This window comes from Pollachius pollachius (genome assembly GCF_949987615.1).
Source record: "Pollachius pollachius genome assembly, chromosome: 17".
In the NCBI taxonomy this organism is placed as follows: domain Eukaryota; kingdom Metazoa; phylum Chordata; class Actinopteri; order Gadiformes; family Gadidae; genus Pollachius; species Pollachius pollachius.
The window spans coordinates 6225039-6241334 of record NC_136950.1 but is presented as its reverse complement, the minus strand read 5'-3'; the positions used below and the strand labels follow the sequence as shown (position 1 = coordinate 6241334).

Here is a 16296-nt window from a genome sequence, read left to right as displayed (position 1 = left end):
CTAAAACAGAAACACTACTTTGATCGTGGAGCAAAACATCTACCGACTCTTGAGGAAGGAGAAAAGATCAGAGTAAAAGTGAAAGACAACTGGCAACCAGCAACTGTGTTGAAAAGTCATGATACGCCAAGATCCTTCCTCATCAAAACACCTGATGGAAATACCTACAGGAGAAACCGTCGACACCTGCTGAAAACCAGAGAAAAGACTTTCACAACAAACAGTCCTCCACAACTGGAAGACTACGATCCAGGAGAAAGACAACCTGCAGAAAGTAATGCATCATTCCAGACACCAGCGTCATCACCTGTGAAAACATCTGCAACACCTACCGTGAATGAAGGAGTGGTGAAGAGCTCACGAGTCGGCAGAGAGATCAAACCACCGTCTCGTTACTCTCCATGAACTTGAGTATTGAAAGAAAGAAAAAAAAAAAGTTTTTGCTATTTTCTGTTTCTATATAAGGCGTTGTTTAAGTTGTGAATTTTAAGTAATAGAAATACTGCCAAGGAACATTTAGTTTGTAAGGTTAAACTATAAAGTAAGAGTTTTATTTAGTATAAGAAATGATATGTTTTAATTTGCAAAGACAACTCAGGAATTTAACAGAAGTTACTACAGGATAGAACTGTTGAGAGAATATCTATCTTAAGGAGAGAGATGTGATGTATTGTACATTAGTTGTAGTTCACCTCCTTACCACTGGGTGGCGACCGTGTCAGTTGAAACCTGAGTCAAGTACAGTTGTACAAGTGAATCTGTGTGGTGTTGAAGACTACCAGTAAACAGACAGTCATGCTACATCGGTCTCCGTGATTTATTAATATTACACTATCCACTTGGTAATGTCTGTTTCTGTAGCTTTTTTTGGTATGTGTGTGAGGTAAAATAAAGGACTGATGTGAAGGACTTTTTTCTCCACTAGAGCTGGAAGGCATTAAGGAGCTATCTGAGGACCAGAAGGCTGATGTCAATAGACTGAACTGCCACGACTGACTGATAAGAACAGAAGATATCTTCATTAGCAGCTTTTGCAGCATGCGGTAATGGAAGAGTTTGTTGGAATTTATACTTTTTAACATACAGTAACTCAATACTTGGCTGGTTCTGAATCTGTCTTTTTATATTTATTTATTTAAAAAAGGGATAAAATATGCTAAATATTTTGACAAAAAAATTATCACAACATTGAAAAAAGTTAAATGTCATTCAATTCAGATCTTACCTTTGTGCAAATATTCAGTGCACCAATCAATGGACTGCTGTGTCTAGCTCGACCTTTTTGGGACGTCTAGGTTTCCCCATTGAAAGGGTGACGTAAGCCTTAGGTTCCCACTGAGCGTATTGGTGCTGCTTGCATGTATTTATTTTGAAAAGGCACTGCAGTCTGTGATTTGTAACTTTGGGAACAGACAGGAGCCCAGGACAGCATTCGAAGACCACAGATTTATTGTGAATGGTAACATATTGGGCATGGTCCTTGGCAATTGTCATCCACAATAGAGAAGATAATCCAACACTAATTTAAGTCATGCTCTCACCCTGTATTTCCTTGTGGATACACAGACACACTTCCAGAGGCGAAAGTGAGTTCTTGTCAATGGTGGGGAATTAAAGGAATATTTTTGAGACCCAAATTACAGAGCAAACACAGGCCATTATATGATTCCTGACATCTGTTTTAATTACATTCGACTAATGGTTTCAAAGGAGCTCAGAAGCCCAACAACATGCCACATTAGCTACAACCCACAATATTGTTTTTTCTTCACATTCTCCGTTATTGTTTAATTTGTTATGTGAAATGTATGCTTTTAGTGTGTTTGTGTGTTACGATTGTTGCGGAATCTGGGAAGAACTTCTTCTCAGATAAAACAAATGAGAAAGGGCCTAAAAGAAACTGGAGTGTGGCCGATATTATCTGAAAGAAGAGATGTGGCTGAAGCTGTCTTCCCATCTGGGAAAGAAGGTACAATACCAAACAATATACTTTACTGTCCCCATGGGGAAAGAAGTGATCTGCAGCCCCCAGGTACAATACCAAACAATATACTTTACTGTCCCCATGGGGAAAGAAGTGATCTGCAGCCCCCAGGTACAATACCAAACAATATACTTTACTGTCCCCATGGGGAAAGAAAGAAGTGATCTGCAGCCCCCAGGTACAATACCAAACAATATACTTTACTGTCCCCATGGGGAAACTTGAATAGTAATAAAGAAGTAATCTGCAGCCCCCAGGTACAATACCAAACAATATACTTTACTGTCCCCATGGGGAAAGAAGTGATCTGCAGCCCCCAGGTACAATACCAAACAATATACTTTACTGTCCCCATGGGGAAACTTGTCTTGGACTCAAAGGCTTGTCTTGGACTCAAAGGCTGCACATTCTCCCAATCCTGTTCTGGATCATCCAAATGCTCTCTAGCAAACTTCAAACGGGCCCGGACATGCACTGGCTTTAGCAGGGGGACACGTCTGGCACTGCAGGATTTGAGTCCCTGGCGGCGTAGTGTGTTAGTGATGGTAGCCTTTGTTACTTTGGTCCCAGCTCTCTGGAGGTCATTCACTAGGTCCCCCCATGTGGTTCTGGGATTTTTGTTCACCGTTCTTGTGATCATTTTGACCCCACAGGGTGAGATCTTGGGTGGAGCCCCAGATCGAGGGAGATTATCAGTGGTCTTGTATGTATTCCATTTCCTAATAATTGCTCCCACAGTTGATTTCTTCACACCAAGCTGCTTACCTATTGCAGATTCAGACTTCCCAGCCTGGTGCAGGTCTACAATTGTGTTTCTGGTGTCCTTTGACAGCTCTTTGGTCTTGGCCATAGTGGAGTTTGGAGTGTGACTGTTTGAGGTTGTGGACAGGTGTCTTTTATACTGATAAGGAGTTCAAACAGGTGCCATTAATACAGGTAAACAGCCTCTTAAAGAAGAAGAAGTTACAGGTCTGTGACAGCCAGAAATCTTGCTGGTTTGTAGGTGACCAAATACTTATTTTCCACCATAATTTGCAAATAAATTCTTAAAAAATCAGACAGTGATTTCTGGATTTTTTTTTTCATTTTGTCTCTCATAGCTGAGGTTTACCTATGATGAAAATTACAGGCCTCTCTCGTCTTTTTAAGTGGGAGAACTTGCACAATTGGTGGCTGACTAAATACTTTTTTGCCCCACTGTTTATAAAAATATATATATATATAAATACTACTTTTTTTTTTACCAGTGCCATTACTACTATTATTTCGAAATATTATATAGGCCCACAGCAACATAAAGTCATAGCAAAGACTATTAAATAATGGAGAAGCCTTTTTTCTGGGTGCCTGCCTGGCTCGTTGCTCTGTACCTGCCCTCTGTGAGGGGTCAAGAGGCCAGCTGCCTGAATCTGACCGGACCGTGACCCCGAGACCAAGAAAAAGATTAATGACACTGTATCGGAATTATGTCCAAAAGACTGAAGCCATCCGGCGCCCAAGGAAGGAAAAGAAGGAAAGAAAAAACGTGAAAAAGATAGAGGTACAGTAATGTCAATGTGATGAAGTGCATGAAATTAATAGTTTAATGCATTGTTGGAGGAGAGTGTTAGCTTGCTAGCTTACTTCAGACGATAGCAACATTGTTTAATAATAAATAGCTGAGAATCAATAAATAACATTAACACACGATCGACGTGTGTTAATGTTACTCCACCTTAAATTCATCAGGGACGTTTGGAAACTTAACGTTAGGCCTGTTCAGGTGTTATTTTACAGGTGTCTTTCCTGCTTGTATGTCAGTTAAAATTCTTTTAGTTGTCCATCCCCTTTGTTATAGGGAGGTTGTAAGGATTTGGTTTTATGTGTCACAGTTTATGTTTGTTAAAGTTTACATCAGTGTTAAAGTGCAGTTAAAGTGTATTAGGCTACTGTTAATATTTCATACCTAAGCTTTCACATATCATTCATAGGCTATATATACATATATATTAATTTCAATGCACTTTACTGGTTTTTGCACTGTGGTTAGACTGAATTGCATTGCAATGGCAATAAAGTTGAATGAATCGCATCACATTTTCATTATTACTCTATATTAGTCTCATGTATAGCACACCAAGCATCTGTTTTTTTTTTATTAAAATGTAACATGCAGTCGTCACATATACTTCTCTTCTCTCTTCAGATGCACTTTTAAAATATTTCAGTACCACTCCCAGTGACACAGCATCAGGTGCTGCTGTCCCGTCTACCTCTGCACAGCCCAGTGACACAGCATCAGGTGCTCCTGTCCCGTCTACCTCTGCACAGCCCAGTGACACAGCATCAGGTGCTCCTGTCCCGTCTACCTCTGCACAGCCCAGTGACACAGCATCAGGTGCTCCTGTCCCGTCTACCTCTGCACAGCCCAGTGACACAGCATCAGGTGCTCCTGTCCCGTCTACCTCTGCACAGCCCAGGGACACAGCATCAGGTGCTCCTGTCCCGTCTACCTCTGTACAGCCCAGTGACACAGCATCAAGTGCTCCTGTCCCGTCTACCTCTGCACAGCCCAGTGACACAGCATCAGGTGCTCCTGTCCCGTCTACCTCTGCACAGCCCAGGGACACAGCATCAGGTGCTCCTGTCCCGTCTACCTCTGCACAGCCCAGGGACACAGCATCAGGTGCTCCTGTCCCGTCTACCTCTGCACAGCCCAGTGACACAGCATCAGGTGCTCCTGTCCCGTCTACCTCTGTACAGCCCAGTGACACAGCATCAGGTGCTCCTGTCCCGTCTACCTCTGCACAGCCCAGTGACACAGCATCAGGACTAAAGGCTGCACGTATAGACCCCCCTGACTGGCCATCTCTTCTTACAGACAAAGTAAGAAGAGAGTTAGTTCACAGAGGACCATTTCAAACAAAAAACAGTTACACATTTCCCCAAAACAACGATGGGAGAAGGTGTCAACATGACTTTTTTAAAAGAGTCTTAGTTAATGGGGAAAAAATCTAAAGGAGCTGGCTAATGTACTCAAAAAGGAATGATAGCTTGCACTGCTTCTGCTGCAAAATGTTCTCTACAAAAGATTACAAACTTAATAAAGAGGGATTGAAGGACTGGAAAAATGCAAGCCAGTTGCTGAAAGCTGATGAGGATAGCCGGGAGCACAATACTCACATGGCAACATGGAAGGAGTTTGATGTCCATTTTGCAAAAGGGTTAACAATAGATAGGCAAGAGATGGCACTCGCTGAGGCTGAGAGAAACAGGTGGCGTGATGTTCTCTCTCGATTGGTGGCAATAATTCAGTCCTTAGCTGAAAGAAACATAGCTTTAAGGGGGTCCACAGATACATTAAATAAACCAGACAATGGCAACTTTCTGAAAGAGGTGGAACTCATGGCCAAATTTGATCCAGTAATGAAGCAGCATGTTGGGAGGGTGGAAAGAGGAGCTAGCAGTCACACATATTATCTGGGTAAAACAATCCAAAATGAACTGATAGACTCCATCAGCTCCAAAATACTGGAAAGCATTGTGGATGAGATCAAAACAATGAAATATTTCTCTATTATTCTAGATTGCACCCCTGATCTGAGTCATAAGGAACAGCTCTCTGTCATTGTCAGGACAGTATCAATAGAAGACTTACCACAAGTTAAAGAACATTTCTTGGGCTTTTTTGTGGCAGAGGAGACAACAGGGGAAAGTTTGTCATCTCTCATCCTAAACAGGCTGGAGGAGCTGAACATCACCTTTGAGAACTGCAATGGACAATCCTATGACAACGGTGCCAACATGAAGGGAAAGAATAAAGGTGTTCAGGCTCGGTTGCTTCAGCAGAACCCAAGAGCTTTTTTTGTTGCATGTGGTGCCCACACTTTAAATCTGGTGATAACTGATGCTGCAAAGAGCACAACAGAAGCCATCAGCTACTTTGGACATTTAACAAAGCTATTCAAGCTCTTCTCAGCCTCCACCCAGAGATGGGATACCCTGCTGAATCATGTTAAAACCACTTTGAAGTCATGGTCAGAGACGAGATGGGAAAGCAGGATGAAAAGCATTGAGGCAGTAAGGTACCAGGCTAGGTAAGTCAGAGGGGCTCTTCTGGAGGTGAGGGAAACTACTTCAGACCCTGTGGTGAGAGTTGAAGCCCAGTCTTTGGCTGAGGAGATAGGATCTTACAGATTTTCCGTTTGTACAGCCATATGGTATGACATCCTCAACCAAATCCAGCATGTGAGTAAGCTGTTGCAGTCACCCTCCATTGCAGCTAGATGTGGCTGTAGACTTGCTGAAGAAAACCAGAGATTCCATGGCCTGCTACAGAACTACTGGGTTTTCTGATGCACAGACAACTGCAGAGGAGACGTGTGAAGAGATGAACGTGGAGACTGTGCTGAAACAACAGCGGTTAAGAACTACAAAAAAGCACTTTGCATATGAGTCTCCAGATGAGCCTATCAATGACGCACTTAAGAAAATGGAAACCACATTTTTTAATGTGGTCGTGGATGCAGTTGTATCTTCACTCGATGAGAGATTTCAGAACCTTGGAGAGGTAAAGGACAAGTTTGGAGTGCTCCTCAACTTTCCCAACTCAGCAAAAGAAGAGATGCTACAACAATGTCAGACCCTGAGCACTGCTCTGACCCATGATGGGCAGCAAGACATTAATGACAGGGAACTTTGTGTGGAAATGCAAAACTTTCCACCTTTGCCAGCAAAGAACATGACAGCCATGGAACTCCTGACTTTCCTGCACGAGAAAAAGCTAACAGAGATGTATCCCAATATGTGGGTTGCTCTGAGTATCTCCGCCACTCTTCCTGTTACAGTGGCTTCTGCAGAAATGAGCTTCTCTAAGCTCAAGCTTATTAAAACCTACCTGAGATCAACGATGGCACAAGAACGTCTCAGTGGGCTTTCCATTATAAGCATCAACCATATTGTTGGAAAACAGCTGTCATATGATGACATTATAGATGGCTTTGCATCAAGAAAGTCAAGAAGAGTAAGGCTGTAAAGTGAGTTTCTTGAGGTGTTGTTGAGGCCTTTAATACAATCAACATGCAGATAGCCCCCTCTGTTGGAATCATGTAAATAGCGGTGAATCAAGAGGTCTCTCATTTTTCTTTCTTTTACTGTGTGCAATAGTGTGTGTTGTTATGTCTGCACTGGTTTCATTATTTATTATTTTGTGCAATACCATATTTATATTGTATTTTTAATTCATTTTATGTCACTTGTTTTCATGTGCAGTGTTCGGCTTAATATGTTTGCCTTATTTATTTTGTATTTTTAATTCATTTTATGTCACTTGTTTTCGTGTGCAGTGTTCGGCTTAATATGTTTGCCTTATTTATTTTGTATTTTTAATTTTATCACTTGTTTCTTTCTTTAGTTTTTGTTTGGTGTGATATTTTTTACTCAAAGAAATAAAATCTTGAATACACACATTCAGTTTCTATGTGATTGTATGAAAGTTGATTGTGAAATTGACTGCTGCGATGCAAGGGGGCACCAGCTAAAATCTTGCCTAGGGCACCAAATTACTCAGGGCCGGCACTGGGTGGCGGGATATCACTCGGTCGGTGGCATACCACATCGCTAAAGACATGGTGCTTATATTGACCGTAGAGAAGCCTGGCTTCATTAAAAAGGTTACTAAGCTGGATCCGAGATACACCTTGCCAAGTCGGCACTATTTCGCGAGAGAGGCCCTTCCAGCGATGTACAACGAAGTCAAAGATCGCCTAATTTCTCTGCTCGCAAAAGTAACAACCTACCCCCTCACCACAGATATGTTGTCCAGTAGGACGTGCGAGCCCTATATGTGCGTTACGGTTCATTACATCGCCGAGGACTGGGAGCTGAGAAGTGCATGCCTGCAAACTAGCTATTTCCCGCAAGATCACACCGGGGAGCACATCGCTGAAGTCTTGCAAGAGATCGTTTCAAGCTGGGGTCTCAAGCCATCGGGACTTGTGGCAGTGACTACTGACAACGGGAGCAACGTTGTCAAGGCTATCGAATTGGCGGAGTGTAGGAGGATGCAGTGCTTCGGCCATCGACTGCATCTTGCTATTGGTGAGCGTATGAGAATTCTAACGGTTAAATACATTACGATTTGCATAATTTAAACACTGTTCAACCTCTCAACGTTTTATATGGCAGTCCATAGGTTTATGGCAGCACATGATTTGAATTATTTTCTTTAAAAAACATATGGCCTTATAAGTATACTGTTACATATTCTTTACATTTATATTTAGATGCCATGAGGCAAGTTTCAAAACTCTGTTTGAAGAGGCGACAGCTGTGGTTCAGTCTTTAGGTGTTAAGCATATTACCATTCCACAGACCAGACCGCCCCCAAAACGCTTCATTAAAGAAGCTGAGGCACATCAGCTTAAAGTGCCAAGGACCACTACAGAGGGGATTTCTTTAAAGTCCTGGATATTGTAGATGCAAATCTCAGTGAGCTATTTAACCAGGATGACTTGTTGACTGCAAAAGTTGGAAGAGACTCTTCTGAGTGGAGAGATTGATGCTGCAGTCATTGAGAAATACCCAGAGTTGAACAGAGTCACTTTCAGTGCAGCTTTCTATGTTTAGCCTGAACTACTTATTTAGCAACAGTGCAGAGGCTGCAGGGATCATTCGTGGATTGCCTGTAGAGGTACGCAGACCATTTGGGCAAGTGGAAAACCTGGTCAGGTTGTCCCTGTTTCATCCTGTGAGGAACAGAGAAGTTTTAGTGTCCTCCGCAGGCTCAAAACCTGGCTCCGGTCCACAATGTCTCAAAACAGACTCAACCATGTTGCTATCTGTCATTTCCATCAGGATAAACTTGACTTGCTGGACAAGAAGTCAATTTGCAAGCAATTTGTGGCTGCAAATGACGGGAGAAAACATTTTGGCTCTTTTGCCTAGGCCAGTGTTTTTCAACCTTTTGCGTGCCACGGCACGTTTGACACTGTTGGATAACACTACAGTGCTATCTAGCTTTTATTCGTATCAAAACTACACAGTAATTGATATTTATCAGTTCATTAAATCCATCCTAATGTCGTTTTCGTTATCACACACTCAAGAGTAAAAACAAGTTGGTGTATATGTTAAAATTCTTGAAGCTGTTTTTCCCTTTAACCTTAACCTTTGCCTGTGTCTGTTCATTGAGGCATAAGATACAACTAAGAAAATAAAAAGTATTCAGAAAATACGAATTCAAATTTAGATCAATATTCGTCCCATGTTATTTATCAAGCTACAAAACTGTATGATAAGGCCTGCAATTAAAGAATTGATTTGATATGTATCAGTTCAGTACTGCCATTCAAAATGTGTTTTCCTTTACAAATGTATCTTTTTAGAAGAATAAAATACATTTGTGAATGTTTTGCAGTGTAGTTAATTTATGACATATTTCTGTTCGAACCATTAATGGATCTGTCCGATATGTGTCCCCTCCAACGTTAAACTCATTCCTATGCCCCTGCCTATAATAATAAAATTAAATATGTAGCATTTCTAAGATGTGAATGCTTACAGCATTCACACCAAATATGTAGCATTTCTAAGATGTGAATGCTTTCAGCATTCACACCAAATATGTAGCATTTCTAAGATGTGAATGCTTTCAGCATTCACACCAAAAAATATGTAGCATTTCTAAGATGTGAATGCTTTCAGCATTCACACCAATAAAGATTTCAATATTTAGAGTGTAAATGCTACAGCATTCACACTAATAAAGATTTCAATATCTAGAGTGTGAATGCTACAGCATTCTCACTAATAAAACTTGTGAAGAACAATAGTTGAGCGCTGCATGCAGCGCTCACCTAATATCCTGTTTGTCAATGGCAGAAAAGATTTGTCAAAGTTTTTCTTTGTATGTGGGCGCAACCCACATACTCAGCGCTGCTGCTCATCCCACAAATGCATGTTCCTTACAAATGGGCAAAATTTGAAAGGGAACTAAACAGGCTTTCCAACGGTATAAGATTTATTGTCATAAAGCATTGTTACCACAGAGAAATAATCTATCAAACACAAATGTCCTTACTTTATGTGCTAAGTTTTTATATATATATATATATATATATATATATGTGTGTGTGTGTATACATGACATATGACAAAAGTGATTTGATAAAGGGGTAATAGTCTGGTGCAGTGCAGGAAAGGTAAGGTCTCTGAACAAGAATTTTATTTATAATGCAATTAATATTGGATGAAAACAGCACTTGATTGATGATTAATCTTCTAAATTAGGTTGATATTGAACATGCAAAAAAATATCATTACAAATGATCTCATTAATTACCAATCGTACAACTTGATTCTTATACAAACCATTAAATTAATAGAAACTACGATCAATGGTGCAGTTCACATGGCACTACACAATGTGCAAAGTCAGGTTCGGAAATACTTAAGTTTTTACAGATGGTAAAGTTGCTGTCTTTGCTTTGTGCTAATACGTCAAGGGTAGATAATGTAAGATTAGAATTTTGACTATTCAGTTACTTAGCAGTCACGATTACAGTGAATAGATCTTCATTCCAGAGGTGTAATGGACTACTCAAACTTAAATACATCTGTACCACACCTGGATCCATCACAGTTTTCTCTAACAGGATGCAAGGGCTTCTGTATGCAGTATTTGTTTTTTGTTACTTAATCATCTATCTTAAAGGGGTGGTTCGGAATTTTGGACATAGGGCCTGTTTCCCAAGTTAGCCTTGGTGTTCTTTATCATTGGAGACGGTTTAACACATTTCATTCAGTCCTTCTAGTTGCAGAGTTTGCTCGTCCTAGGCTAGCGCACGGCAACGGGCAATACTAGCCTGCTAATAAAACTTTGTCTTACCCACTCCACAGTACACCCGAGGCAAATCAACTATAAAGCCAGACGGTCGATGTAAATGTCTGTCTTGATATAATAATGTTAGAAATAAATCCAACCTTGCATTGCATTGCATTTTGAGGGACTTGCTGTGTCTCAGCAGCAGTGTTATATTCCTGGTAGAAGGCTACGGCAGCTGCGGACTGATACATAGGTTATATTCCGCTGCTGCTGAGAAAGTAGTCCGTCAAAATGCGATGATTCATGTGATGAAAGGTTAGTTTTATTTCTAACATTATTCTATCAACACAGACATTTACATCTATATTCTGGGGTTATAATTTATTTACCTCGGGTGTACTGTGGAGTGGGTAAGACTGTTTTATTAGCAGGCTAGTATTGCCCGTTGCCGTGCGCTAGCCTAGCACGAGCGAACTCTGCAACTAGAAGGACTGAAGGAAATGTGTTAAACCGTCTCCAATGATAAAGAACACCAAGGCTAACTTGGGAAACAGGCCCTATGTCCAAAATTCCGAACTACACCTTTAAGTAAGTAGCTTAAAACCAAGACAATAAGAAAAGCACATGTGGCCGTTATTATAATAACAGTATAGAGTAATATATATAATAACATCATATATAACAATACAGTCGTTATACAACAGGTTAATAATCTCTAAATAATTCCAAAAAATCCAAAGTAAATGAATACATTCAGTTTTCAATAGGCTGGCGAGACCGATGGATCCGTAAACGCAATGCATAAATAAACAAATCAACACCAGATGTACATTTAACCAGAATAAGATGTTTTGCAATACAGCCAATAATGAGAGTTTAAACGAACCAAGCCATCAAGGGGAACTGTTTCACTTTTACTCCATAGGGACAGGCCCCGGGTGTCTGTAGTATAATCCCCCCTAGCATTTGTAAGCCTTTTACTGGTCTGGTCCCTCTCCGGGGGGTCCGTCCTCCACGGTGAGCCGTAGATCCTCACCCATTGGGTGCTCCTGGGTCTCCAGGGCCTGCCGGAGCTTCTCCCAGAACAGGCCTTCTGCTCATCAAACAGACGGAAGCTGGGAAATGGAAATGTTTCACTTTAAACTACCTTACTTACTTATGCTACAAATATTATTCCACGCAGTGGCGTAACATCATGGTGATATGCCCTGGTGCAAATATTTATTTTGTGCGGGGGGAAGGGCCTTGTCACGTTGTCCTGCTTGCTACGGTGAGGGTTTCGTATAATTTAGTTAATTAATTAAGGGCGCCACCAGAGGGCGCCCCCGATACATTTGCCGCCCTAGGCGATTCTTTTTTTTTTTCCTCCATGGGCCCCTGACGCGTCTCTGCACCGGTGCAGTGCACCGTTGCGCCGTCGATATTTACGACACTGATTCCACGCCTTTTGTGCACCTTTTCTATGTTAAACATGAAGTAGAATATAATTGACATGATATTAAAGCATAAAAAAATGGTAATGAACAATTGCACATATACAAATGTAAAGCCCATTCAGTTAAATGATGGCATGAAAAATTCCATTTATGAGGATCTTCTAACATTAATATGAGTTCCCCTGACCTGTCTACGTTCCTCCAGTAACTAGAAATGGCGTTAGGTCTAAAACGAGCTCTAGGTATCCTGCTCTGCCTGAAAGCTCAGACGTGTTACCCCTCCTTTCTCTGCTTTGCCCGCCCAGAGAATTTGGCCCGCCAATGAGACAATTAGAATTGAGAAGGAACCACCCGCTGGCCACACACGGGAACCACCCACTGGCGGTGGTTCCCGTGGAGCACCGCAGGGGGTGGAGCCCCGCAGGCGGTGGTGCCCGTGATTGCCTCCCGGACTCCCGCCAAAGCACCCGGAGTGTTCTAGAATATTTACAGAACACGCCAAAAGCTGTGAGCACATCGCTATTGCGATACGCCCACTGTAAACATGAGCGCAATTTACCGTTTCCGCAAGCTGCTCAGGGCCACACCCCCAGCCTCCACCTTGACCCGCCTCTAAAAACGGCACGTTTGTGGAAAGCTCATTGTGGGACTGGCTCGTAGTGGCTATAATTCTGCAACAAGGCTGAATTTCTTGAACGTCTTCAAGTACTGTATTAGGGGCCCACTTACGCCTATATAAAAGCATCCATGAAGTGGCCTGCAATGGCACCTTTAATTACCTTATTCTTACAAAGCTGGTGTTCTCACCTGGCTACCTGGATCTCTCTGGAGCACCATTCACTCTTCAGGTAATCCCGACTAACCACACAGATGGTCTTCCGGCTGCCATATATGGCGTCTGTTATGTTGTCCATGATGGACTTTCCTGAAAAACATTGTTCAGTGAAAATTCATTAACATGAATCCATCAAGAAAATGGCTTGTCTCCATGCCATCTGTCAAGTGATGGCATGGAGACAAGTTAAATCCAGATCAAGGACAAATCTATCTGTTTTTATGTAATATTTGGACCCCTAATTGAGCATCAAAGGTCAATTTATATGCTAGCATGTATGGTAATATAGGTTTAGGATGTGACAATGATGTTCAGGGTAGGGCTCCTCACCTGGCTGGAAGTCTCGGTGGTGCAGACACAGTCTCCAGCCCTGCTCGTCCTCCAGCTTGGGCAGCAGCTCCCCCAGCACCCAGCCCTCGTCGTTTGCGTTGTAGGAGACGAAGGCGTCGTATTGATGAGCACGCTTGTCCTTGTGCTTGGAGTTGTAGAGGAACGCCAGCATGAGGTAGTACGCGTAGACCAGATGCCATTGCAGGAAATGGTGGGTGAAGGACACTACTATGGTCATGATGACCGCACATGCCGTGGAAATATAACAGATGAAGCCCATGTCTACTGTACAAGAACGAATGTCAATGTCCAACAGTTTTCTCCCTTTAAGATTTGGAGGGCAGTTGCAGTCAAAGTTGTATGCATCATACACTTGTGTTTGCTTGCTGTTGTTTACCCATTGGATGAACCATGCATTGTCACAGTTACAGCTGAAGCTATTAAACTTCAAATCCAGGTATCTAAGTGCTGGCAGAGACTGCAACACTGTTTCACTAATCACAGAAAGGGCATTCTTCCTCACTTGCAAGAACTTCAGCTCTGTGAGGTTAGCACGGAGCAGAAAATCGAGAGACCCCAGGTTTATCCGTGAAATGTAAAGAGCTTTTAGTTTTTAAAATCGGGGAAAATAAATTGTCGGGAAGGTCTCTGAAATCTTTCGCGCTCAAATAAAGCTTATTCAAATTAGGAGTATATTTGAAGATGTCTGGGTGCAGGGATATAAGCTCGTTATTTCTGATATTGAGTAACGAAAGATTTGTCAGGCCTTTCAGAAAGTTTTGAGGGAAGGCGCTCTTAAGGTGCCTGTGTTGACCTGAAATAAGCAATGTATCCAGTTGTGAGAGCTCAGCAAATGGTGGATAATCAATAGGCTTTTCCGATGTATATTTAAGGTGATTGGTCATCAAATTCAATGTCTTCAAAGCTTTCAAGTCACCAAAAGTACCTTTATTAATTGTAGTTATTACATTTGATGCGAGATTAAGATATGTAAGATTGGACAGTCCATTAAAATTCCCCTTATTAAGTTTTTGTAATTTATTTCCTTGTAATGAAAGATTCTGGAGGGAATTCAGAGCTTTAAATTGTCCATGATCTAGAAGAGTGAGTTGATTTTTCGACAAATCAAGCACTTGGAGATTTGGCAGGTGTTTTTTGAAGGCACTGTTTAATTTACTAATGATGCTGTTTTTCAAAATTAAGAACTTTAAATTTACCAATTCTTTGAAAACACAATCCTTTAGATCTGAGAGAGGGTTATTGTTGAGATGGAGAATATTGAGACGAGTCATGTTGGCAAAATCATCACAGCAAAGAATACTGATGTTATTGAAGCTGAGATCCAGTTTTGAGATTGCAGTTTTTCTGACGGCGTAGGGGACTGATTCGAGACGGTTAGACTTCATGATTAAAATGTTAAGCTTCCTGAGGGATTGAAATGAATTGTCAGAGATGTTAATTAACTTATTGCTCCCTATGCTCAACACTTTCAGATTAGTACACAAGGGCAGCATGTCTGATCGAAAATATTTGATGCCGTTTTTTCGGACCTCAAGAGAGGTCAGTGATGGGATTTTGCAGGAAATATTAATGAGAACCTGCAGGTTGTTATGCATATGGTTTAACTTCAGAAATATCAGTGAGGAGTTAAATGTCTCTAGAACTTTCTGCTCTTCATGTAAGCGACAACCACTGATATCTAGTTTGGACACGCGACTAAGGTACGATGTGTCATTCACATCCCAGATGATACGATTCTTTCTACTATTATCCTCAAGGTTCAACCTTGTGAGGTTGGGAAAGATATCTGCACTGAGCCCAAAGACCCTTAGCTGATTTAGAGACAAATCAAGTGAAACAAGTTTTGTAGACATATTTGACAGCTCCCATGAATGAAAATTGGAAATTTTGTTTGCTAGAATGGACAGGATTTGTAAATGTGGTGTATGTTGTAAGATGTTTGTTAAGTGGTGCAGTTTGTTGTGACCTAAGTCCAAAAACTTTAGCTTGGTCAGAGACTTAAAAGAGCCTGGTGCTACTGTTTTGATCTTATTGGAAGCCAGACGCAATTCTGTGAGATTGACTAGGCCATCAAACATACCCTCCTCTAGCCTAGCAAGACTATTGTCGTTTAAATTCAACTCCTCTAGAGAGATTTGACACAAAAAAGTGCCAGATTCAATCTTGGAGATTAAGTTGTGCATCAGGTGTAAAAGCAACAGATTTGGTAGATTTTCCAAATCTGCTTTATTTAGTTTAGGAAGGCAGTTTGCAGACAGGTCTATGGAGGTCACTCTTGCTGAAATATCACTTGGAAATAATTTTAATTGGTTCCGACAGATGGCATGCGTGTTCCGTGTGACCCTGCAGTCCTTCAGCACGTAACCAGTAGTTGGAAAAATAAAACTGTTTAGATTCAAAAGGAAATATAATATTCCAAATGAACGTAAACAAATTCCCCTTAATGGCACCGCCATTTTGTTTTCTCTCAGCTCACAAAAGAAGTTTGATGTGTTGGTTATTTCCAAGACAATGGATCTCCAGTCCTACCAAGTGGATCTTTGGTTCCGTTCGTTAATTTCTTTCAGTCTGAGGGATCCGTCAGGTTAAATCCGCAAATCCCCCAAAAACTGTGAAACAGAAACACTGTTGTTAAAGCTGTCTCCATAATCTGTTATGCAAATACTGGAATTGAAACGTACCATCCTTATGCTGTTGGTTTGAGTTTAATGAAAATGTACGTCTTACATCGGCCTAAATTGTGTAAACATACACGCTTTAACACATGATAACATGGTAATTCACCTCTTGCAGGAATATAATGAATTTGAGTCTTAGCCATAGGCCTACATAATCTATTTTTTTAAACCATAATAAATAAAAAAAAAAATATATATATATATATATA

The 16296-nt window shown here is 41.2% G+C and overlaps 1 protein-coding gene across 1 annotated transcript; it reads right to left on the bottom strand.

The window, feature by feature from the left end:
* Window positions 1-11764: 11764 nt before the first annotated feature.
* On the bottom strand, window positions 11765-15865 carry LOC307088795 (uncharacterized protein; the record flags this gene model as incomplete). Its single annotated transcript, XM_079754794.1, is given in 5 exon segments — window positions 11765-11875; window positions 11878-11902; window positions 13031-13148; window positions 13389-14001; window positions 14003-15865. Coding segments are annotated over 5 exon segments (2730 nt in total).
* Between the last annotated feature and the right edge of the window lie 431 nt (window positions 15866-16296).